Below are 26697 nucleotides of genomic sequence, written 5' to 3' on the forward strand. Positions count from 1 at the left end.
GGACCAGGACTGACCTGTTCTTGATGCGTAGTTTAACTCCTCCAGAACATCCTCCACGGGTCTCCTTCGGGGGTCCGTGGCTGGAGGGAGGGGCGATGGAAGGTAGTGTCAGAAGGGTGGGTTCATCACAGCAGGGGCCTGGGAAGGACTCCCTATAGAGGAGAAACAGGGACAGAACAGTCAGCAGGGAGCACGACTCTTGTCATGGTGAGACAACAACTAGGAGACAACTAGTTACTATGTGGTTCACCATTTCCACACATTTTCTCACACCACACTAACCAAGTGTCAACATGTGGTGGCTAGGCTATAATGTGGGATCTAGTAGTTGGCAACGTGCCAAGCCAGACTCTCAACATGCTGTAGGACTATAATAATAGAAAGCACGAGCTAATCCATGTTTAGGTTTAGTCACCTGACTGGCAAAAGGCCACTGCTCCTTTTCCTGTTTTTTGGATAGTGGTAATGAACAGGGCAGTAAGAAGTGTTGGAGGAGCTCCGATTCAAACCAATTCTCTCCTGGTCTGAAAGGCAGCGGCAGTAACCCACTAGACCAGCCCAGGTTTCTGTAAAACAGCATATGTGAAATAACACCTGCTGTTTTTTTTTTATATATATATATGGCTATGAAGGCCATTGATCACCTTTGACTCAGATGGGACCTGTTTGAGGAAACACAAAACTCTTATGAGATTTCCTGGTTATTGGACAGATAAGGTCTGGGAGCGCTGGGAAGAAATAGAATAATGTGTTGGTTGCTTCTTATTGGACAGATAAGGTCTGGGAGCGCTGGGAAGAAATAAAATAATGTGTTGGTTGCTTCTTATTGGACAGATAAGGACTGGGAGCACTGGGAAGAAATAAAATAATGTGTTGGTTGCTTCTTATTGGACAGATAAGGTCTGGGAGCGCTGGGAAGAAATAAAATAATGTGTTGGTTGCTTCTTATTGGACAGATAAGGACTGGGAGCGCTGGGAAGAAATAAAATAATGTGTTGGTTGCTTCTTATTGGACAGATAAGGACTGGGAGCGCTGGGAAGAAATAAAATAATGTGTTGGTTGCTTCTTATTGGACAGATAAGGTCTGGGAGCGCTGGGAAGAAATAAAATAATGTGTTGGTTGCTTCTTATTGGACAGATAAGGTCTGGGAGCCCTGGGAAGAAATAAAATAATGTGTTGGTTGCTTCTTATTGGACAGATAAGGACTGGGAGCGCTGGGAAGAAATAGAATAATGTGTTGGTTGCTTCTTATTGGACAGATAAGGTCTGGGAGTGCAAACAATGTGGTGAGGAAGGATTTCGTTCTGGATATGACTCATAATCAGAGATCTTTCAGGGGGGCAGGTGGTCAAAAAAAAACATTAAACTGCTTCTGTAAAGAAAAAAAATAGATATCTATTATTTAGCACAGGAGTATTTATTTCTGCAACGACACACTCATCCCAAATTGTAAGCAAGCTAGTTAAGAGTACCTTCTAAATATATAAGCCTCCTTCACTCACGCCGCCAAACTTACCCTAACTTACCCTAACTTACAAGGCAGTTAACCCACTGTTCCTAGGCCATCATTGAAAATAAGAATTTGTTCTTAACTGACTTGCCTAGTTAAATAAAGGTAAAAAAATATATATATATATATTTTAAAGTCACTGTGTAAAAACTGTGTTGCTTGGTATCCATCTATAGACTACTGCTTTCTAGTTCAGAAAACAGACAAACAAAAGCCAGTAAACCCAACTGAACTAAATTCCTTAGACTGAAAGTGAATGGGCAGGGGGAGAGGTGTGTCGCTATTCACTGTTAACACCTCTCCCTCTTCATCACTATTCACACCTCTCCCTCATCATCACTATTCACTGTTCACACCTCTCCCTCGTCATCACTATTCACACCTCTCCCTCACCATCACTACTCGCTGTTCACACCTCTCCCTCGTCATCACTGTTCACACCTCTCCCTCGTCATCACTATTCACACCTCTCCCTCATCATCACTATTCACACCTCTCCCTCATCATCACTATTCACACCTCTCCCTCATCATCACTATTCACACCTCTTCCTCATCATCACTATTCACTGTTCACACCTCTCCCTCGTCATCACTATTCACACCTCTCCCTCATCATCACTATTCACTGTTCACACCTCTCCCTCGTCATCACTGTTCACACTTCTTCCTCGCCATCACTATTCACACCTCTCCCTCATCATCACTATTCACTGTTCACACCTCTCCCTCGTCATCACTATTCACACCACTCCCTCATCATCACTATTCACTGTTCACACCTCTCCCTCGTCATCACTATTCACACCTCTCCCTCACCATCACTACTCGCTGTTCACACCTCTCCCTCGTCATCACTGTTCACACTTCTCCCTCGCCATCACTATTCACACCTCTCCCTCGTCATCACTATTCACACCTCTCCCTCATCATCACTATTCACACCTCTCCCTCATCATCACTATTCACACCTCTCCCTCATCATCACTATTCACACCTCTTCCTCATCATCACTATTCACTGTTCACACCTCTCCCTCGTCATCACTATTCACACCTCTCCCTCATCATCACTATTCACTGTTCACACCTCTCCCTCGCCATCACTGTTCACACTTCTTCCTCGCCATCACTATTCACACCTCTCCCTCATCATCACTATTCACTGTTCACACCTCTCCCTCGTCATCACTATTCACACCACTCCCTCATCATCACTATTCACTGTTCACACCTCTCCCTCGTCATCACTATTCACACCTCTCCCTCACCATCACTACTCGCTGTTCACACCTCTCCCTCGTCATCACTGTTCACACTTCTCCCTCGCCATCAATATTCACACCTCTCCCCCGTCATCACTATTCACACCTCTCCCTCATCATCACTATTCACACCTCTCCCTCATCATCACTATTCACACCTCTTCCTCATCATCACTATTCACTGTTCACAACTCTCCCTCATCATCACTATTCACCGTTCACACCTCTCCCTCGTCATCACTATTCACTGTTCACACCTCTCCCTCATCATCACTATTCACTGTTCACACCTCTCCCTCGTCATCACTGTTCACACCTCTCCCTCGTCATCACTATTCACTGTTCACACCTCTCCCTCATCATCACTATTCACTGTTCGCACCTCTCCCTCGTCATCACTGTTCACACCTCTCCCTCGTCATCACTGTTCACACCTCTCCCTCGTCATCACTATTCACTGTTCACACCTCTCCCCCATCATCACTATTCACTGTTCACACCTCTCCCCCATCATCACTATTCACTGTTCACACCTCTCCCTCGTCATAACGGTTCACACCTCTCCCTCGTCATCACTATTCACTGTTCACACCTCTCCCTCGTCATCACTATTCACTGTTCACACCTATCCCTCGTCATCACTGTTCACACCTCTCCCTCGTCATCACTATTCACACCTCTCCCTCGTCATCACTATTCACTGTTCACACCTCTCCCTCGTCATCACTATTCACTGTTCACACCTCTCCCTCGTCATCACTATTCACACCTCTCCCTCGTCATCACTATTCACTGTTCACACCTCTCCCTCGTCATCACTGTTCACACCTCTCCCCCATCATCACTATTCACTGTTCACACCTCTCCCTCGTCATCACTATTCACACCTCTCCCTCGTCATCACTATTCACACCTCTCCCTCGTCATCACTGTTCACACCTCTCCCTCATCATCACTATTCACACCTCTCGCTCGTCATCACTGTTCACACCTCTCCCTCATCATCACTATTCACACCTCTCCCTCGTCATCACTGTTCACACCTCTCCCTCATCATCACTGTTCACACCTCTCCCTCATCATCACTATTCACACCTCTCCCTCATCATCACTATTCACTGTTCACACCTCTCCCTCATCATCACTATTCACACCTCTCCCTCATCATCACTATTCACTGTTCACACCTCTCCCTCATCATCACTATTCACACCTCTCCCTCGTCATCACTATTCACACCTCTCCCTCGTCATCACTGTTCACACCTCTCCCTCATCATCACTATTCACACCTCTCGCTCGTCATCACTGTTCACACCTCTCCCTCATCATCACTATTCACACCTCTCCCTCGTCATCACTGTTCACACCTCTCCCTCATCATCACTGTTCACACCTCTCCCTCATCATCACTATTCACACCTCTCCCTCATCATCACTATTCACTGTTCACACCTCTCCCTCATCATCACTATTCACACCTCTCCCTCATCATCACTATTCACTGTTCACACCTCTCCCTCATCATCACTATTCACACCTCTCCCTCGTCATCACTATTCACAACTCTCCCTCATCATCACTACCCTGCCTCAACACCTCTCCTCAGGTGGATGGCTGCTATATAAACTAGACCAGCTCAGGGAATACAGACAATTAATGGGGAAACAAATTAAACATTTCCAGATGTTCCTGTTATGTGACATTCTAGAGTATTTTGTTCCTTGAAAAGAAAAGTCAATGTTCTCTGAAGAAGAGTTATGTGTGCTCAATCTCCCTGTGACTGTCTCTCATCATATTTACATATTTAACAAGTCTAATTAAAACCAGACATCAGGAGTTGAGGGGGATGGGGGAGGGGAGAGGGGGGGGGAGAGACATGCGCCTCTCTAACCTTCTGTTCAAGTGTTCCCTTCACATTCCTCACATGCCAACCCGCCCCGACGACAGGACAACCTGGGTGGTATCCATAACAACAGAGCAACCACGCGCCCCTATGGTAGGTCACGTCACCCCCCCCCCCATCAGACTGGTGGGGGTGATGTCCCTATGGTAGGTCACGTCACCCCCTCCCCCATCAGATTGGTGGGGGTGATCGCCCTTATGGGGTTGGGCTGCGCAATTTGAACAAAATATCTAATTGTATTTTTTTGGGGGGGGGGGGGGGGAGTATGAGTTGTGACACTTGGCTGTAAACGTGGTAATTCCATCAGACTTGGTTAAAACAAGCGTCAGGGTAGAGAACATCACTAGTAAAATAAGATCATATGAATGAATGAATATATACTGTCAGGGTAGAGAACATCACTAATACTAAACGAAATTAAACTAATATTGTCCAACATTGTTATGATAATAGATATGAGAATTACACCTACCTAATGATACATTTTAATATTAACAAACATGCCATTTTAACATAATCATACAAATATAGCGTGCTATATTAATTATGAATATACCTATTCATTCATTAATTAATCACATTATGAGTTACTATTTCCTATTTTACCATTATGAGTTCTTAAATAACCTAAGTGAATGATGTATTCAGGCAGCCATAGGCTACGGCTACAGCCATAGGCTACGGCTACAGCCATAGGCTACAGCCATAGGCTACAGCTGGCATAGGAAGCTGATGGTTGTGTAATTATGCTTCAGTAAGTAGGCTCAATCGTTATTAGAATCGTTATTAGAATTGAAATGATAAGTCAAAGTGCCTTAAAAAAACAAACATGTAACCTACTGATTTTAAGGTGCAAGTCCGTGTCCAAAAACATTGAAAGTCTGGTCCAGTCATTCAACGCGCCATGTTTCATCCTCACGCTTATTGTGTTATAGTGTTGGAATGGCATCTTGGGAGAAATATGTGCGAGATGGAATCTTGCATCTCCTGTCCAGCTGGTTTATCATCTTGAAGCCGTCTTTGCTGACTGTGTAAATAGGAACCATGTCTTTGGCTATGTTAATTTATTTTATTTTATTTATTTATTTTATTGAACGTGCATTTAACTTGGCAAGTCAGTTTAAGAACACATTTTTATTTACAGTGACTGCCTACGTGATAGGTGATAACGTCTGTGTTTTTTTTTTTTGTATGGCGTTACACTTGAAAACACATTGGCAATCAACGCCTGTTTAACGTAGGTGGCTGGTTGAACCCAAGCGTCCGTAAAGTAGGGGGTGTTTATTCTTCGATTGATTGAATAAATGTGTTGTGTTGCCTCTTGTTGTTACCACAACTCTGAGGCACCTTTTTCACAACACTTGCATTTGGTTGATATCTGTTTGCCTGTAGCTGAAATACTGCCATACCCCTGAAGATGTGCTGAAATACTGCCATACCCCTGAAGATGTGCTGAAATACTGCCATACCCCTGAAGATGTGCTGAAATACTGCCATACCACTGAATATACTGCCATACCACCAAAGATGTGCTGAAATACTGCCATACCCCTGAAGATGTGCTGAAATACTGCCATACCACTGAATATACTGCCATACCACCGAAGATGCGCTGAAATACTGCCATACCACTGAAATACTGCCATGCCACTGAATATACTGCCATACCACCGAAGATGTGCTGAAATACTGCCATACCACTGAAGATGTGCTGAAATACTGCCATACCACTGAATATACTGCCATACCACTGAATATACTGCCGTACCACTGAAGATGTGCTGAAATACTGCCATACCACTGAAGATGTGCTGAAATACTGCCATACCACTGAATATACTGCCATACCACTGAAGATGTGCTGAAATACTGCCATACCACTGAATATACTGCCATACCACTGAAGATGTGCTGAAATACTGCCATACCACTGAATATACTGCCATACCACTGAAGATGTGCTGAAATACTGCCATACCACTGAAATACTGCCATACCACTGAATATACTGCCATACCACTTAATATACTGCCATACCACTTAATATACTGCCATACCACTGAAGATGTGCCGAAATACTGCAATATCACTAAAGATGCGCTTTTCTTTGGCACCAAATCAACGTTCTCGTTAGCACTAGCAGCACTCATATTTCCAACACATTCTGAGGTAAAGCCACAGAGTAACTGAACCTTATACTGTACTGTCTTTGGTAAAGCCCCTTCTCTCCTCACCAGCATAAAACTGAGGTAAAGCCCCTTCTCTCCTCACCAGCATAAAACTGAGGTAAAGCCCCTTCTCTCCTCACCAGCATAAAACTGAGGTAAAGCCCCTTCTCTCCTCACCAGCATAAAACTGCGATAAAGCCCTTTTTTTCTTGATCAGCATCTAACTGAGGTAAAGCCCTTCTCTCCTCACCAGCATTTAACTGGAGGTAAAGCCCCTTCTCTCCTCACCAGCATCTAACTGAGGTAAAGCCCCTTCTCTCCTCACCAGCATCTAACTGATGAAAAGCCCTTTCTCTCCTCACCAGCATCTAACTGAGGTAAACCCGTTCTTTCCTCACCAGCATCTAAATGAGGTAAAGCCCTTTCTCTCCTCACCAGCATCTAACTGAAGTAAAGCCCTTTCTCTTCTCACCAGCACCTAACGAAGATAAAGCCCTTTCTTTCCTCACCAGCATCTAAGGTAAAGCCCTTAACTGAGCCACGGCCTGTTCACCCCACTATCATCCAGAAGGCAAGGTCAGTATAGGTGCATCAATGATGGGACCAAGAGAATGAAAACGGCTTCTATCTCAAGGCCATCAGACTATTAAACAGCCATCACTAGGTATCCTCCACCCAGTAGCCTGCCCTGAACTTAATCAATGTCATTAGCCGGCTAACACCCGGTTACTCAGCCCTGCACCTTAGAGGCTGCTGCCCTATGTACATAGACATGGTCTCACTGGTCACTTTAATCATGGAACACTGGTCACTTTAATCATTGAACACTGGTCACTTTAATCATGGAACACTGGTCACTTTAATCATGGAACGCTGGTTACTTTAATAATGGAACACTGGCCACTTTAATAATGGAACACTGGTCACTTTAATAATGGAACACTGGTCACTTTAATCATGGAACACTGGTCACTTTAATAATGGAACACTGGTCACTTTAATCATGGAACGCTGGTTACTTTAATAATGGAACACTGGTCACTTTAATCATGGAACACTGGTCACTTTAATCATGGAACACTGGTCACTTTAATAATGGAACACTGGTCACTTTAATAATGGAACACTGGTCACTCTAATAATGGAACACTGGTCACTTTAATAATGTTCACATACTGCTTTACTCATTTCATATGTATATACTGTATTCTATTCTACTGTATTTTAGTCAATGTCACTCCGACATTGCTCGTCCTGACATTTATATATTTCTTAATTCCATTATTCTACATTTAGATGTGTGTACTGTAGTGTATTTTTAGATTCTACTGCACTGTTGGAGATAGGAACACAAGCATTTCGCTACACCTGTAATAACGTCTACTAAATATGTTTATGTGACCAATACAATTAGATTTCTGGTAGATGTTGTCTAAGACCCCGTTTCCATCTGTTTGAAAGCAAAGCCCTTTGCTTATTCCTATTTTATTTATTTTTAGGATGGAAAAGGGTTTAATGTTTTTTTAAATATGACTTAATTTTGCCCCAAAAAATTAAGACTCTTAGCTTTTTCATTTGACACACACGCTGACATGCTCCTATCAACTTTACATGTTGGTACTCATGGGTCCTTTAACATGGAAATAGCCATAGAAATAGTATGTAGATTGATGCGTATAGAGTACATGTAGCATTGGCTAAACGTGGCAGGCAAACAAAATGATGCCGGGTGTGTACCTGTTACTGACATTTAAAACAAATCTCCACACGCCCAGTTCGTTGACACATTCAATGACTTCTCATAATGAATTACAAAGGAATAGAGGCCAAACAAAGTGAGGATGAATAGCACACACGATCTGGTCACATAGTTACGGAACGTTGCTGAGAATAGAATATGTGACTCAACTAAAAGTGATCAATTCTGTGTAAGACACACATCAAACACAAAACCGGTTTAACTTGTAACTGAAATGTAACTGGAATGTAACTGGAATGTAACTGGAATGTAACTGGAATGTCACTGAAATGTAACTGGAATGTCACTGAAATGTAACTGGAATGTCACTGAAATGTAACTGGAATGTCACTGAAATGTCACTGAAATGTAAAAACAGAAATCAAAGAGAAAAGCCGTTGCACTGAAATGTTTCTCCCAGACCTGGGTTCAAATAATATTTGAAATAATTTTTTCAAATGCACTTTTATCTTGATTGAACTTGCCTGTTGCAATGGTACCAATAGAAAATAAAACACATTGTCCACCTGGCGGCTGGCACAATGGCGCTTAAGTCAGGCGAAAGGAGACACTCAAAGTATTTGAAAGATTTCAAATAGTACTTGAACCCATGCGGGTTCCTCCTCAGCAGGCTGAGAGCCAGAAAGGATTCGGGGGATTAAATCAGCAAACAGTCAAGATTTTTCATTACTCCTATAATACAATCAAATAGAACTGTGACATCACACCAAGTAGCTGGGTACTGTGACATCACACCATGTAGCTGGGTAACTGTGACATCACACCAAGTTGCTGGCATAACTGTGGGGAGAGCAGGGCTAATCACACGCACATACTATCGTCTGGCCCAGTCCTCAATTACTTCTGGACTGAAGTATACAAAGTATTGGATGAAACCTTTGAACGCTCACATTCTCAAAATCCAAAACACACATACTCCTGGGGAGAAACCGTCATGCACTGAGAGAGGGAGAGAGAGAGAGAGTGAGAGAGTGAGAGAGAGAGTGAGAGAGTGAGAGAGTGTGAGAGTGTGAGAGTGTGAGAGAGTGTGAGTGTGAGAGAGAGAGAGAGAGAGAGAGAGAGAGAGAGAGAGAGAGAGAGAGATAGAGAGTGAGAGAGTGAGAGTGAGAGTGAGAGTGAGAGCGACAGAGAGAGAGTGAGAGAGTTAGAGAGAGAGAGAGAGAGAGAGAGAGAGAGAGACAGATAGACAGAGAGACAGAGAGAGAGAGAGAGAGAGAGAGAGAGAGAGAGAGAGAGAGAAAGAGAGAGAGAGAGAGAGAGAGAGAGAGAGAGAGAGAGAGAAAGTGAGAGAGAGACAGAGAGAGAGAGAAAGTGAAAGAGAGACAGAGATAAAGTGAGAGAGAGACAGAGAGATAAAGTGAGAGAGAGACAGAGAGAGAAAGTGAGAGAGAGACAGAGAGAGAGAAAGTGAGAGAGAGACAGAGAGAGAGAAAGTGAGAGAGAGACAGAGAGAGAAAGTGAGAAAGAGACAGAGAGAGTGAGAGTGACTACAGGAAACAGCAGAGGGAACACCCCCCTATCCACATCGATGGAACAGTAGTGGAGAGGGTAGCAAGTTTTAAGTTCCTCGGCATACACATCACAGACAAACTGAATTGGTCCACTCACACAGACAGCATTGTGAAGAAGGCGCAGCAGCGCCTCTTCAACCTCAGGAGGCTGAAGAAGTTCGGCTTGTCACCAAAAGCACTCACAAACTTCTACAGATGCACAATCGAGAGCATCCTGGCGGGCTGTATCACCGCCTGGTACGGCAACTGCTCCGCCCTCAACCGTAAGGCTCTCCAGAGGGTAGTGAGGTCTGCACAACGCATCACCGGGGGCAAACTACCTGCCCTCCAGGACACCTACACCACCCGATGTCACAGGAAGGCCATAAAGATCATCAAGGACATCAACCACCCGAGCCACTGCCTGTTCACCCCGCTATCATCCAGAAGGCGAGGTCAGTACAGGTGCATCAAAGCTGGGACCGAGAGACTGAAAAACAGCTTCTATCTCAAGGCTATCAGACTGTTAAACAGCCACCACTAACATTGAGTGGCTGCTGCCAACACACTGACACTGACTCAACTCCAGCCACTTTAATAATGGGAATTGATGGGAAATGATGTAAATATATCACTAGCCACTTTAAACAATGCTACCTTATATAATGTTACTTACCCTACATTATTCATCTCATATGCATACGTATATACTGTACTCTATATCATCGACTGTATCCTTATGTAATACATGTATCACTAGCCACTTTAACTATGCCACTTTGTTTACATACTCATCTCATATGTATATACTGTACTCGATACCATCTACTGTATCTGCCTATGCTGCTCTGTACTCATTCATATATCCTTATGTACATATTCTTTATCCCCTCACACTGTGTACAAGACAGTAGTTTTGGAATTGTTAGTTAGATTACTTGTTATTACTGCATTGTCGGAACTAGAAGCACAAGCATTTCGCTACACTCGCATTAACATCTTCTAACCATGTGTATGTGACAAATAAAATTTGATTTGATTTGATTTGAGAGTGTGAGATTCCTTCAGTTGATGGAATGTAAAACAACAGTCAGTGAGATACAGTATGACGACAGAGAGACAACAACTTATCAGAGACAAAAAACTAATGATGCACATTCCACACTTCTCACAAATCCAAAAATAACTGATACCCTTACAAAATGTCAGGTCGTTCAAAAGCAAAAAGGATATTGTCTAAAGGATAGTAGTGATGACACCTGCTGGGTAAACCATAATGCAAAAACATTGGCTACATGACGAAGCCTGTTTTACCCTTCTCTCTGTCTCTCTCTCTCCCTCCCCCCTCTCCCCTCCCCTCTCCTCTACCCTCTCCCTCTCCTTTCTCCCCTCTCCTTCTCTTCTCCCTCCTCTCCCTCTCCTTTCTCCCCTCTCCTCTCTCGTCTCCCCTCTCCATTCTCACCCCCTCTCCATTCCCCCCTCTCCCCTCTCCCCTCTCCATTCTCCCCTCTCCCCTCTCCATTCTCCCCTCTCCTCTCTCCATTCTCCCCTCTCCATTCTCCCCTCTCCCCTCTCCATTCTCCCCTCTCCATTCTCCCCTCTCCCCTCTCCTCTCTCCCTCCTTAGCATTGACATTCTGATAGCAAGACTCAGCTGGGCCCACAAAGAGGGGTCATTATGGGGCTGGTGCTACGGTCCGTCGGTGCAGCTAGCTACTGGCTGACCCTCCTACTGCACTCAGCAGTGATTAGCCTACACCTCCTGTTCTTAACACAGGCTTACTCAGGACTAGAGGTAAATGAACAGCTCTAAGCTGAATCACACCACAGCTGCCTTGGCCCGAGTCCCAGAGCCCAGCCCCCACATATCCAGGAATGCCAGCCAGGGTCCTGTAGAAAGCGTCTCGGAGTAGGAGTTTCCATCTAGGATGAGCCCCCCCCCCCCGGACCCTGGTTGGCATTCCTGAAGGTTCTCAGGGGGGCATCAGCCAACCAACATCAGCCAGGAGACTCTAAGAGGCTCCAAACTTTTGGGAAAAGTAATTGCGACAATGTGGGTGGATGTGGATGGTTATGGGCAATTCCACGGTAACAAGAGTAATGCTGAGACTCAGATTTTTTTTTTCACTTTCAAATGTATGTCAAACAAAAAAACAATGATTGCAAAGTTAAACAAAGTTAAACAAAACATACAATTCTACACATATGTATTACTTTAAACCATTTCTACTGGAAATGTAACTTGAAGAACAGCGCAGAAGCCGTGTTTGGTAACAGAATGACGGCACAAACAGCACAAACAGCATGTCGTGTTTGGTAACAGAATGACGGCACAAACAGCATGTCGTGTTTGGTAACAGAATGACGGCACAAACAGCACAAACAGCATGTCGTGTTTGGTAACAGAATGACGGCACAAACAGCACAAACAGCATGTCGTGTTTGGTAACAGAATGACGGCACAAACAGCATGCCGTGTTTGGTAACAGAATGACGGCACAAACAGCACAAACAGCATGTCATGTTTGGTAACAGAATGACGGCACAAACAGCATGTCGTGTTTGGTAACAGAATGACGGCACAAACAGCACAAACAGCATGTCGTGTTTGGTAACAGAATGACGGCACAAACAGCACAAACAGCATGTCGTGTTTGGTAACAGAATGACGGCACAAACAGCACAAACAGCATGTCGTGTTTGGTAACAGAATGACGGCACAAACAGCATGCCGTGTTTGGTAACAGAATGACGGCACAAACAGCACAAACAGCATGTCGTGTTTGGTAACAGAATGACGGCACAAACAGCATGTCGTGTTTGGTAACAGAATGACGGCACAAACAGCACAAACAGCATGTCATGTTTGGTAACAGAATGACGGCACAAACAGCATGTCGTGTTTGGTAACAGAATGACGGCACAAACAGCACAAACAGCATGTCGTGTTTGGTAACAGAATGACGGCACAAACAGCACAAACAGCATGTCGTGTTTGGTAACAGAATGACGGCACAAACAGCACAAACAGCATGTCGTGTTTGGTAACAGAATGACGGCACAAACAGCATGCCGTGTTTGGTAACAGAATGACGGCACAAACAGCACAAACAGCATGTCGTGTTTGGTAACAGAATGACGGCACAAACAGCATGTCGTGTTTGGTAACAGAATGACGGCACAAACAGCACAAACAGCATGCCGTGTTTGGTAACAGAATGACGGCACAAACAGCATGTCGTGTTTGGTAACAGAATGACGGCACAAACAGCATGTCGTGTTTGGTAACAGAATGACGGCACAAACAGCACAAACAGCATGCCGTGTTTGGTAACAGAATGACGGCACAAACAGCATGTCGTGTTTGGTAACAGAATGACGGCACAAACAGCATGCCGTGTTTGGTAACAGAATGACGGCACAAACAGCATGTCGTGTTTGGTAACAGAATGACGGCACAAACAGCATGCCGTGTTTGGTAACAGAATGACGGCACAAACAGCATGTCGTGTTTGGTAACAGAATGACGGCACAAACAGCACAAACAGCACGTCGTGTTTGGTAACAGAATGACGGCACAAACAGCACGTCGTGTTTGGTAACAGAATGACGGCACAAACAGCACATCGTGTTTGGTAACAGAATGACGGCACAAACAGCACAAACAGCATGCCGTGTTTGGTAACAGAATGACGGCACAAACAGCATGCCGTGTTTGGTAACAGAATGACGGCACAAACAGCAAGCCGTGTTTGGTAACAGAATGACGGCACAAACAGCACGTCGTGTTTGGTAACAGAATGACGGCACAAACAGCATGTCGTGTTTGGTAACAGAATGACGGCACAAACAGCACGTCGTGTTTGGTAACAGAATGATGGCAAAAACAGCATGCCGTGTTTGGTAACAGAATGACGGCACAAACAGCATGCCGTGTTTGGTAACAGAATGACGGCACAAACAGCATGCCGTGTTTGGTAACAGAATGACGGCACAAACAGCACGCCGTGTTTGGTAACAGAATGACGGCACAAACAGCATGCCGTGTTTGGTAACAGAATGACGGCACAAACAGCAAGCCGTGTTTGGTAACAGAATGACGGCACAAACAGCATGTCGTGTTTGGTAACAGAATGACGGCACAAACAGCATGTCGTGTTTGGTAACAGAATGACGGCACAAACAGCACGTCGTGTTTGGTAACAGAATGACGGCACAAACAGCATGTCGTGTTTGGTAACAGAATGACGGCACAAACAGCATGTCGTGTTTGGTAACAGAATGACGGCAAAAACAGCACAAACAGCATGCCGTGTTTGGTAACAGAATGACGGCACAAACAGCACAAACAGCATGCCGTGTTTGGTAACAGTATGACGGCACAAACAGCACAAACAGCATGTCGTGTTTGGTAACAGAATGACGGCACAAACAGCACAAACAGCATGTCGTGTTTGGTAACAGAATGACGGCACAAACAGCATGCCGTGTTTGGTAACAGAATGACGGCACAAACAGCACAAACAGCATGTCGTGTTTGGTAACAGAATGACGGCACAAACAGCATGTCGTGTTTGGTAACAGAATGACGGCACAAACAGCATGCCATGTTTGGTAACAGAATGACGGCACAAACAGCACAAACAGCATGCCGTGTTTGGTAACAGAATGACGGCACAAACAGCACAAACAGCATGTCGTGTTTGGTAACAGAATGACGGCACAAACAGCATGCCGTGTTTGGTAACAGAATGACGGCACAAACAGCACAAACAGCACGCCGTGTTTGGTAACAGAATGACGGCACAAACAGCATGCCGTGTTTGGTAACAGAATGACGGCACAAACAGCACAAACAGCACGCCGTGTTTGGTAACAGAATGACGGCACAAACAGCATGTCGTGTTTGGTAACAGAATGACGGCACAAACAGCATGCCGTGTTTGGTAACAGAATGACGACACAAACAGCACAAACAGCACGCCGTGTTTGGTAACAGAATGACGGCACAAACAGCATGCCGTGTTTGGTAACAGAATGACGGCACAAACAGCACAAACAGCACGCCGTGTTTGGTAACAGAATGACGGCACAAACAGCACAAACAGCACGTCGTGTTTGGTAACAGAATGACGGCACAAACAGCACAAACAGCACGTCGTGTTTGGTAACAGAATGACGGCACAAACAGCACAAACAGCACGTCGTGTTTGGTAACAGAATGACGGCACAAACAGCATGCCGTGTTTGGTAACAGAATGACGGCACAAACAGCACAAACAGCACGCCGTGTTTGGTAACAGAATGACGGCACAAACAGCATGCCGTGTTTGGTAACAGAATGACGGCACAAACAGCACAAACAGCACGCCGTGTTTGGTAACAGAATGACGGCACAAACAGCACAAACCGTCATTCTTTTCTTTTATTTTTTACCAGACTTTTACCAGGCTGTTGTTCAAGTAAATGTGTTTTGGGAACATTAGTTTCCTCTGTTAGTTATTGATGATGTCTACAGTATCTCACAAGACAGAAAGGCCTGCTTCTCTAGGGTTATGGCTAGACGGGATACTATTTATGTCAAATTAAGTGGCGTCGTGGGAGAACGTTAGCATTTCTTTAGCTAACCCTTTTCCTAACCTTAACCTAATTCTCCTAACCTGTTACGAACATTTAGTTATTTTATATTATCGTCTTACCACTTCCAGTACTGAATAAAGCAGATCAATGGCAGGCCACGCCACATAAAACACTAAGATATTATCTGAAGGATGATCTATTTCCTGGTTGGAAAACTAGTCACCACAAAAAAATACTGCACCTGCACATTTACATATGGGGACAGAGATTGAATGGTGAACAAAAGCTATTCAAAACAATGTCCCCAGACAAAAGTCTCATGTGACTCAACGTGCAAAGAAAATATAGTTGATCTCAGAAGTTCTCTTTGAAGTGAAGTGGACGGTTACTCTTTGACTTCAGGCACTTTCTGGAAAGATCTAGGGGAAAAAAACACTCTTTTCATCTAAACCCCCCCCCCCCCCTCCCTCCCTCCCTCCCTCCCTCCCTCTCTTCCACCCCCAGATCAAACAACTCCAGTTTGGTCCTGATCTAAAATAAGTCTAATGCTTCTGTCACCGGTGAAGGACAACCCCTTGTTTCCCTCAGCCTGCTGAGGAAAAACATTGTGACACATGACTATGCTAATTGTGGTGAAACTGATCCTGATCATGAAGGATAATTATAGCCGGAGAGGTTTAAAGAGCTCAGATGCATTTCAGAAGGGTGAGTTAGTCGTGCAGCCGTAGCAGCACAGGTGAGCCGTTTACCTTACTCCTCACGGATCAGATATTATCGACAGCAGATGTAACTCTCCAGAGATACAAGACACGGCTGAGACAGAACAACACAACTCTGTCGCTGTCCGCTCCTCTCCTCCGACACTCCACGACAGTAGTAGCAAATTCCTCAACACACACACACACACACACCTGCTGCACACACAGTACAGCAGTAACTAGCAGTAAGAACTAGGAGAGTCACGTCTCACACACACACACACACACACACACACACACACACACACACACACACACACACACACACACACACACACACACACACACACACACACACACACACACCTCTAGACTGAGAGGCAGTTCAAATTACTGCCCTCCTCCCAACCAATCACATGCTCCGCAGGGCTAAATCGATGGAGCCTATTGGTGCGATGTCTCAGAACAGATTCTACTCGTTGTCGTCGTCCTCCTCCATCTGAACACTGAGCACGCAATAAAATATTCAGATTTATACATATGGCGCACGTCGTCATACATATGCATGTTTCCCCTTATAAGGGAAAGGAGGAGGGGAAAGGGGGAGGGGAAAGGGAAAGGAGGAGGGGAATGGGGAAAGGGGGAGGGGAAAGGAGGAGGGGAAAGGGGAAAGGGGGAGGGGAAAGAGGAGGGGAAAGGGGGAGGGGAAAGGGAAAGGAGGAGGGGAATGGGGAAAGGGGGAGGGGAAAGGAGGAGGGGAAAGGAGGAGGGGAAAGGAGGAGGGGAAAGGGGGAGGGGAAAGGGGGATGGGAAGGGGGAGGGGAAAGGGGGAGGGAAAGGGGGAGGGAAAGTGGGAGGGAAAGGGGGAGGGGAAAGGGGGAGGGGAAAGGGGGAGGGGAAAGTGGGAGGGAAAGGGGGAGGGGAAAGGGGGAGGGAAAGGGGGATACCTAGTCATTTGTACAACTGAATGCCTTCAACTGAAATGTGTCTTCCGCATTTAACCCCTCTGAATCAGAGACATTCACGTCTTTGGCGTCAGGGGAACAGTGGGTTAACTGCCTTGCTCAGGGGAACAGTGGGTTAACTGCCTTGCTCAGGGGAACAGTGGGTTAACTGCCTTGCTCAGGGGAACAGTGGGTTAACTGCCTTGCTCAGGGGAACAGTGGGTTAACTGCCTTGTTCAGGGGAACAGTGGGTTAACTGCCTTGTTCAGGGGAACAGGGGGTCAACTGCCTTGTTCAGGGGAGCAGTGGGTTAACTGTATGCGTGTGAACAAGCATTATGATTCATGCCCATCAGTCACCTTTTACGGTGACAATAACACCCTTAATTGCTTGGAATTAGGCTAAGACAGTAGGCTATCGAAAGGAAATAGCAATAGTGAACTTTATAAAGTAACTTTGGAGGTGTTGGATGTTGTCTTTTGAAAATGACAATTTTTTCTCCCAAAACCTAAATATGCTGCCCTGCGAATTCTGAAACAATGTCTACTCAAAAATATATATATATAATAAACTAAACTACAGTAACCTAGACATTTCAACGTAAAATATAAACTGTCTGTTCACCTGTTAAATGCTACTTTATGTTATAAAGAAGACTCTCCTCTGGCTTATCACTGCTACTGCAGCACCGGCCAGGGAATTCTGTCTAATAGGTGTTAAATCATAGACTCCATAGACTGACAGTCTTTAATAATATGTCTATATTAGAAGGGCAGTGGCAGAGAATGGGAGGAAGTTAGGTCATAAGAAACAAAAGATGGGCGGGACCAAGAGAGCGAGGGAAGTGAGAGAAGATCCCAAAATCAACCATTAAGTCCTACACCCCATGCACGTGTGCAGATCTGAGAGGATTTGGTTTGTATAAAGAAATATGGTGAAACTTCCACCTAGCCTATCAGAGAGCAAGGTGGAGCTACTAGCATATTGGTTGCATCCTCTCAGATCTCCACGGTCTCTTTAGTCACTCAGCTAACTTTCTTGCTCTATTTTTCCATCTGCTAAGTTAACAGGAGGGTTTGTTAAGCTAGGAAAACATCTGCTAAATTAACAACAGAGCAGGAGGGTTTGTTAAGCTAGGAAAACATCTGCTAAGTTAACAACAGAACAGGAGGGTTTGTTAAGCTAGAGGGAGTCCTACTCTCCTAACCAGTATCTGAATGCAGAGGGAGTCCTACTCTCCTAACCAGTATCTGAATGCAGAGGTAGTCCTACTCCCCTAACCAGTATCTGAATGCCAGTCTTACCCTAGAAGAGGTCAGAATGCTGGTTGAGCGTGCTTAACCCAAAGAAAACTACAGGAATTGATAATTTGTCTAATGAAGTTTTGTTCCAAATACTATTTCAACTCATCCAGGCTTGTTTTGAGAACGGCATTATTCCATCTGTATGGTACAAATCTCTAAATCAAGCCTATCCCACAAATCCTCAAAAAATGGTCCTAAAATCCCATTGAACTGAGGGGAGGGATAAATCATTGAGGGATAAATCATTGACGGATAAATCATTGAGGGATAAATCATTGAGGGATAAATCTCATTAACACTGTATGTAAATTGTATTCTTGCATTCTAAATAACAGGCTCTCCTACTATCCAGAACAGTCTGGTCAGCTTGCTGATGAACAGAATGGCTTTGGCGAAAGCCTGAGTGTGTACAGACCATATCTATACTGTCTCCACAGTGGTCCGGGCCAGAATTCAAGCGAAAGAACCAACTTTTGCCTGTTTTAATAGATTTTTCAAAAAGGCTTTTGATTGGGTGAATAGATACTTCCTTGTTTTTAGACTAATTAAAATGAGACATGATGAAAGATTCTATGATGCCTTCTCTTCAGAGGTCTTTATCCGACTCCAGTTGTCTGTGTTCAGGTCAATGACCTCCAGGACCGGCTGGTTTCCAAACCCCTTACCGTGTAAACCATGGCGATGTACTCTCAACCACTTTATTTACGCTATATGCTAATGGATTATCCCTACAAAGTAAACGTGCTAAACTAGGTGTAGAAGTTGTGGATATTTACTCCCGGGCATCTTGTTGTATGCTGATGACACGGTTCTTTCGTCGGAAAGACCGAAGATGACCTCCAGAATATTTAGCATATCGTTACTTTATGGTTGATACTTTATTTACACTCAACGGAGATCAGAGAGAAATCATGAGAAAACCCAGATTGTTCATTTCAGAAAGAAAGGTGTGCAGAGAAGTACACACAAATTGTGTTATGGAACAGCTAGATGGGTATATTTAAACAGAGTAGCCTGAAGAGGAGATCATTTATCTACCGTGTGATCATGGGGAAATGGAAAACTAAATCCCATGTAGTGATTTATTACCCTCTGTATGGTGATCTGAGACATGTTGGTGATAACCCTGAAGGATTAGGGGGAGGGATTGGCCTGGGCTGGCCAAAGAATTTGGTCTTAACTGACTTGCCGAGTTAGATAAAAGGTTAGAAATTAAAATAAAACATATTCTGGGTACGCGACGAGCAGAGGCTTGAGTTTTGTTTCAGACAGTGAGTGTTTGAGATTGCTCAGTTTGTTCACAGAGCCTGGCAGGGGGACGAGAAATGTATTGGTTGTGTAGTGGGGCTAGATGGTAGATGGTTGTGTAGTGGGGCTAGATGGTAGATGGTAGATGGTTGTGTAGTGGGGCTAGATGGTTGATGGTTGTGTAGTGGGACTAGATGGTAGATGGTTGATGGTTGTGTAGTGGGGCTAGATGGTAGATGGTTGATGGTTGTGTAGTGGGGCTAGATGGTTGATGGTAGATGGTTGTGTAGTGGGGCTAGATGGTAGATGGTAGATGGTTGTGTAGTGGGGCTAGATGGTTGATGGTAGATGGTTGTGTAGTGGGGCTAGATGGTTGATGGTTGATGGTTGTGTAGTGGGGCTAGATGGTAGATGGTTGTGTAGTGGGGCTAGATGGTAGATGGTTGTGTAGTGGGGCTAGATGGTAGATGGTAGATGGTTGTGTAGTGGGGCTAGATGGTAGATGGTTGTGTAGTGGGACTAGATGGTAGATGGTAGATGGTTGTGTAGTGGGGCTAGATGGTAGCTGGTTGTGTCGTGGGACTAGATGGTAGATGGTTGTGTAGTGGGACTAGATGGTAGATGGTTGTGTAGTGGGGCTAGATGGTAGATGGTTGTGTAGTGGGGCTAGATGGTAGATGGTAGATAGTTGTGTAGTGGGGCTAGATGGTAGATGGTAGATAGTTGTGTAGTGGGGCTAGATGGTAGATGGTTGTGTAGTGGGGCTAGATGGTAGATGTTAGATGGTTGTGTAGTGGGGCTAGATGGTAGATGGTAGATGGTTGTGTAGTGGGGCTAGATGGTAGATGGTTGTGTAGTGGGGCTAGATGGTAGATGGTTGTGTAGTGGGGCTAGATGGTAGATGGTTGTGTAGTGGGGCTAGATGGTTGATGGTAGATGGTTGTGTAGTGGGGCTAGATGGTAGATAGTTGTGTAGTGGGGCTAGATGGTAGATGGTTGTGTAGTGGGGCTAGATGGTAGATGGTTGTGTAGTGGGGCTAGATGGTAGATGGTTGTGTAGTGGGGCTAGATGGTAGATGGTAGATGGTTGTGTAGTGGGGCTAGATGGTAGATGGTTGTGTAGTGGGGCTAGATGGTAGATGGTTGTGTAGTGGGGCTAGATGGTAGATGGTTGTGTAGTGGGGCTAGATGGTAGATGGTAGATAGTTGTGTAGTGGGGCTAGATGGTAGATGGTAGATGGTTGTGTAGTGGGGCTAGATGGTAGATGGTTGTGTAGTGGGGCTAGATGGTAGATGGTAGATGGTTGTGTAGTGGGGCTAGATGGTAGATGGTTGTGTAGTGGGGCTAGATGGTAGATGGTTGTGTAGTGGGGCTAGATGGTAGATGGTTGTGTAGTGGGGCTAGATGGTAGATGGTAGATAGTTGTGTAGTGGGGCTAGATGGTAGATGGTTGTGTAGTGGGACTAGATGGTACATGGTTGTGTAGTGGGGCTAGATGGTAGATGGTTGTGTAGTGGGGCTAGATGGTTGATGGTTGTGTAGTGGGACTAGATGGTAGATGGTTGATGGTTGTGTAGTGGGGCTAGATGGTAGATGGTTGTGTAGTGGGGCTAGATGGTAGATGGTAGATAGTTGTGTAGTGGGGCTAGATGGTAGATGGTAGATAGTTGTGTAGTGGGGCTAGATGGTAGATGGTTGTGTAGTGGGGCTAGATGGTAGATGTTAGATGGTTGTGTAGTGGGGCTAGATGGTAGATGGTAGATGGTTGTGTAGTGGGGCTAGATGGTAGATGGTTGTGTAGTGGGGCTAGATGGTAGATGGTTGTGTAGTGGGGCTAGATGGTAGATGGTTGTGTAGTGGGGCTAGATGGTTGATGGTAGATGGTTGTGTAGTGGGGCTAGATGGTAGATAGTTGTGTAGTGGGGCTAGATGGTAGATGGTTGTGTAGTGGGGCTAGATGGTAGATGGTTGTGTAGTGGGGCTAGATGGTAGATGGTTGTGTAGTGGGGCTAGATGGTAGATGGTAGATGGTTGTGTAGTGGGGCTAGATGGTAGATGGTTGTGTAGTGGGGCTAGATGGTAGATGGTTGTGTAGTGGGGCTAGATGGTAGATGGTTGTGTAGTGGGGCTAGATGGTAGATGGTAGATAGTTGTGTAGTGGGGCTAGATGGTAGATGGTAGATGGTTGTGTAGTGGGGCTAGATGGTAGATGGTTGTGTAGTGGGGCTAGATGGTAGATGGTAGATGGTTGTGTAGTGGGGCTAGATGGTAGATGGTTGTGTAGTGGGGCTAGATGGTAGATGGTTGTGTAGTGGGGCTAGATGGTAGATGGTTGTGTAGTGGGGCTAGATGGTAGATGGTAGATAGTTGTGTAGTGGGGCTAGATGGTAGATGGTTGTGTAGTGGGACTAGATGGTACATGGTTGTGTAGTGGGGCTAGATGGTAGATGGTAGATGGTTGTGTAGTGGGGCTAGATGGTAGATGGTAGATGGTTGTGTAGTGGGGCTAGATGGTAGATGGTTGTGTAGTGGGGCTAGATGGTAGATGGTAGATAGTTGTGTAGTGGGGCTAGATGGTAGATGGTAGATAGTTGTGTAGTGGGGCTAGATGGTAGATGGTTGTGTAGTGGGGCTAGATGGTAGATGGTAGATGGTTGTGTAGTGGGGCTGGATGGTAGATGGTTGTGTAGTGGGGCTAGATGGTAGATGGTAGATAGTTGTGTAGTGGGGCTAGATGGTAGATGGTAGATAGTTGTGTAGTGGGGCTAGATGGTAGATGGTTGTGTAGTGGGGCTAGATGGTAGATGGTAGATGGTTGTGTAGTGGGGCTAGATGGTAGATAGTTGTGTAGTGGGGCTAGATGGTAGATGGTTGTGTAGTGGGGCTAGATGGTAGATGGTTGTGTAGTGGGGCTAGATGGTAGATGGTTGTGTAGTGGGGCTAGATGGTAGATGGTAGATGGTTGTGTAGTGGGGCTAGATGGTAGATGGTTGTGTAGTGGGGCTAGATGGTAGATGGTTGTGTAGTGGGGCTAGATGGTAGATGGTTGTGTAGTGGGGCTAGATGGTAGATGGTAGATAGTTGTGTAGTGGGGCTAGATGGTAGATGGTAGATGGTTGTGTAGTGGGGCTAGATGGTAGATGGTTGTGTAGTGGGGCTAGATGGTAGATGGTAGATGGTTGTGTAGTGGGGCTAGATGGTAGATGGTTGTGTAGTGGGGCTAGATGGTAGATGGTTGTGTAGTGGGGCTAGATGGTAGATGGTTGTGTAGTGGGGCTAGATGGTAGATGGTAGATAGTTGTGTAGTGGGGCTAGATGGTAGATGGTTGTGTAGTGGGACTAGATGGTACATGGTTGTGTAGTGGGGCTAGATGGTAGATGGTAGATGGTTGTGTAGTGGGGCTAGATGGTAGATGGTAGATGGTTGTGTAGTGGGGCTAGATGGTAGATGGTTGTGTAGTGGGGCTAGATGGTAGATGGTTGTGTAGTGGGGCTAGATGGTAGATGGTAGATAGTTGTGTAGTGGGGCTAGATGGTAGATGGTAGATAGTTGTGTAGTGGGGCTAGATGGTAGATGGTTGTGTAGTGGGGCTAGATGGTAGATGGTAGATGGTTGTGTAGTGGGGCTGGATGGTAGATGGTTGTGTAGTGGGGCTAGATGGTAGATGGTAGATAGTTGTGTAGTGGGGCTAGATGGTAGATGGTAGATAGTTGTGTAGTGGGGCTAGATGGTAGATAGTTGTGTAGTGGGGCTAGATGGTAGATGGTAGATAGTTGTGTAGTGGGGCTAGATGGTAGATGGTTGTGTAGTGGGGCTAGATGGTAGATAGTTGTGTAGTGGGGCTAGATGGTAGACGGTAGATAGTTGTGTAGTGGGGCTAGATGGTAGATGGTTGTGTAGTGGGGCTAGATGGTAGACGGTAGATAGTTGTGTAGTGGGGCTAGATGGTAGATGGTAGATGGTTGTGTAGTGGGGCTAGATTGTAGATGGTTGTGTAGTGGGGCTAGATGGTAGATGGTTGTGTAGTGGGGCTAGATGGTAGATAGTTGTGTAGTGGAGCTAGATGGTAGCTGGTTGTGTAGTGGGGCTAGATGGTAGATGGTTGTGTAGTGGGGCTAGATGGTAGATGTTAGATGGTTGTGTAGTGGGGCTAGATGGTAGATGGTTGTGTAGTGGGGCTAGATGGTAGATGGTAGATGGTTGTGTAGTGGGGCTAGATGGTAGATGGTTGTGTAGTGGGGTTAGATGGTAGATGGTTGTGTAGTGGGGCTAGATGGTAGACGGTTGTGTAGTGGGGCTAGATGGTAGATGGTAGATGGTTGTGTAGTGGGGCTAGATGGTAGATGGTAGATAGTTGTGTAGTGGGGCTAGATGGTAGATAGTTGTGTAGTGGGGCTAGATGGTAGATGGTTGTGTAGTGGGGCTAGATGGTAGATGGTTGTGTAGTGGGGGTAGATGGTAGATGGTTGTGTAGTGGGGCTAGATGGTAGATGGTTGTGTAGTGGGGCTAGATGGTAGACGGTAGATAGTTGTGTAGTGGGGCTAGATGGTAGATGGTAGATGGTTGTGTAGTGGGGCTAGATTGTAGATGGTTGTGTAGTGGGGCTAGATGGTAGATGGTTGTGTAGTGGGGCTAGATGGTAGATAGTTGTGTAGTGGAGCTAGATGGTAGCTGGTTGTGTAGTGGGGCTAGATGGTAGATGGTTGTGTAGTGGGGCTAGATGGTAGATGTTAGATGGTTGTGTAGTGGGGCTAGATGGTAGATGGTTGTGTAGTGGGGCTAGATGGTAGATGGTAGATGGTTGTGTAGTGGGGCTAGATGGTAGATGGTTGTGTAGTGGGGTTAGATGGTAGATGGTTGTGTAGTGGGGCTAGATGGTAGACGGTTGTGTAGTGGGGCTAGATGGTAGATGGTAGATGGTTGTGTAGTGGGGCTAGATGGTAGATGGTAGATAGTTGTGTAGTGGGGCTAGATGGTAGATAGTTGTGTAGTGGGGCTAGATGGTAGATGGTTGTGTAGTGGGGCTAGATGGTAGATGGTTGTGTAGTGGGGGTAGATGGTAGATGGTTGTGTAGTGGGGCTAGATGGTAGATGGTTGTGTAGTGGGGCTAGATGGTAGATGGTTGTGTAGTGGGGCTAGATGGTAGATAGTTGTGTAGTGGGGCTAGATGGTAGATGGTAGATGGTTGTGTAGTGTGGCTAGATGGTAGATGGTTGTGTAGTGTGGCTAGATGGTAGATGGTAGATGGTTGTGTAGTGGGGCTAGATGGTAGATGGTTGTGTAGTGGGGCTAGATGGTAGATGGTAGATGGTTGTGTAGTGGGGCTAGATGGTAGATGGTAGATGGTTGTGTAGTGGGGCTAGATGGTAGATGGTAGATGGTTGTGTAGTGGGGCTAGATGGTAGATGGTAGATGGTTGTGTAGTGGGGCTAGATGGTAGATGGTTGTGTAGTGGGGCTAGATGGTAGATGGTTGTGTAGTGGGGCTAGATGGTAGTTGGTAGATGTTTGTGTAGTGGGGCTAGATGGTAGATGGTTGGGTAGTGGGGCTAGATGGTAGATGGTAGATGGTTGTGTAGTGGGGCTAGATGGTAGATGGTTGTGTAGTGGGGCTAGATGGTAGATGGTAGATGGTTGTGTAGTGGGGCTAGATGGTAGATGGTAGATGGTTGTGTAGTGGGGCTAGATGGTAGATGGTAGATGGTTGTGTAGTGGGACTAGATGGTAGATGGTTGTGTAGTGGGGCTAGATGGTAGATGGTTGTGTAGTGGGGCTAGATGGTAGATGGTAGATGGTTGTGTAGTGGGGCTAGATGGTAGATGGTTGTGTAGTGGGGCTAGATGGTAGATGGTAGCTGGTTGTGTAGTGGGGCTAGATGGTAGATAGTTGTGTAGTGGGACTAGATGGTAGATGGTTGTGTAGTGGGGCTAGATGGTAGATGGTAGATGGTTGTGTAGTGGGGCTAGATGGTAGATGGTTGTGTAGTGGGGCTAGATGGTAGATGGTAGATGGTTGTGTAGTGGGGCTAGATGGTTGATGGTTGTGTAGTGGGGCTAGATGGTAGATGGTAGATGGTTGTGTAGTGGGGCTAGATGGTTGATGGTTGTGTAGTGGGACTAGATGGTAGATGGTAGATGGTTGTGTAGTGGGGCTAGATGGTAGATGGTTGTGTAGTGGGGCTAGATGGTAGATGGTTGTGTAGTGGGACTAGATGGTAGATGGTTGTGTAGTGGGGCTAGATGGTAGATGGTAGATGGTTGTATAGTGGGGCTAGATGGTAGCTGGTTGTGTAGTGGGGCTAGATGGTAGATGGTAGATGGTTGTGTAGTGGGACTAGATGGTAGATGGTTGTGTAGTGGGGCTAGATGGTAGATGGTTGTGTAGTGGGGCTAGATGGTAGATGGTAGATGGTTGTGTAGTGGGGCTAGATGGTAGATGGTTGTGTAGTGGGGCTAGATGGTAGATGGTAGCTGGTTGTGTAGTGGGGCTAGATGGTAGATAGTTGTGTAGTGGGACTAGATGGTAGATGGTTGTGTAGTGGGGCTAGATGGTAGATGGTTGTGTAGTGGGGCTAGATGGTAGATGGTAGATGGTTGTGTAGTGGGACTAGATGGTAGATGGTAGATAGTTGTGTAGTGGGGCTAGACGGTAGATAGTTGTGTAGTGGGGCTAGATGGTAGATGGTAGATGGTTGTGTAGTGGGGCTAGATGGTAGATGGTTGTGTAGTGGGGCTAGATGGTAGATGGTAGATGGTTGTGTAGTGGGGCTAGATGGTTGATGGTTGTGTAGTGGGACTAGATGGTAGATGGTAGATGGTTGTGTA

At 45.6% G+C, this 26697-nt stretch overlaps 1 protein-coding gene across 1 annotated transcript in view; it reads right to left on the minus strand.

The window, feature by feature from the left end:
* The window catches only part of LOC139408277 (protein Shroom3-like), a 150203-nt gene that overhangs the window by 73711 nt on the left and 49795 nt on the right, over positions 1 to 26697 (minus strand). The window contains exon 3 of the mRNA XM_071151981.1: positions 15 to 152. Within this exon, the coding sequence (XP_071008082.1) occupies positions 15 to 152 (138 nt within the window). The remainder of the gene's footprint in view (positions 1 to 14; positions 153 to 26697) is intronic.

This window comes from Oncorhynchus clarkii, chromosome 5, assembly GCF_045791955.1.
Source record: "Oncorhynchus clarkii lewisi isolate Uvic-CL-2024 chromosome 5, UVic_Ocla_1.0, whole genome shotgun sequence".
NCBI classification, from domain to species: Eukaryota; Metazoa; Chordata; class Actinopteri; order Salmoniformes; family Salmonidae; genus Oncorhynchus; species Oncorhynchus clarkii.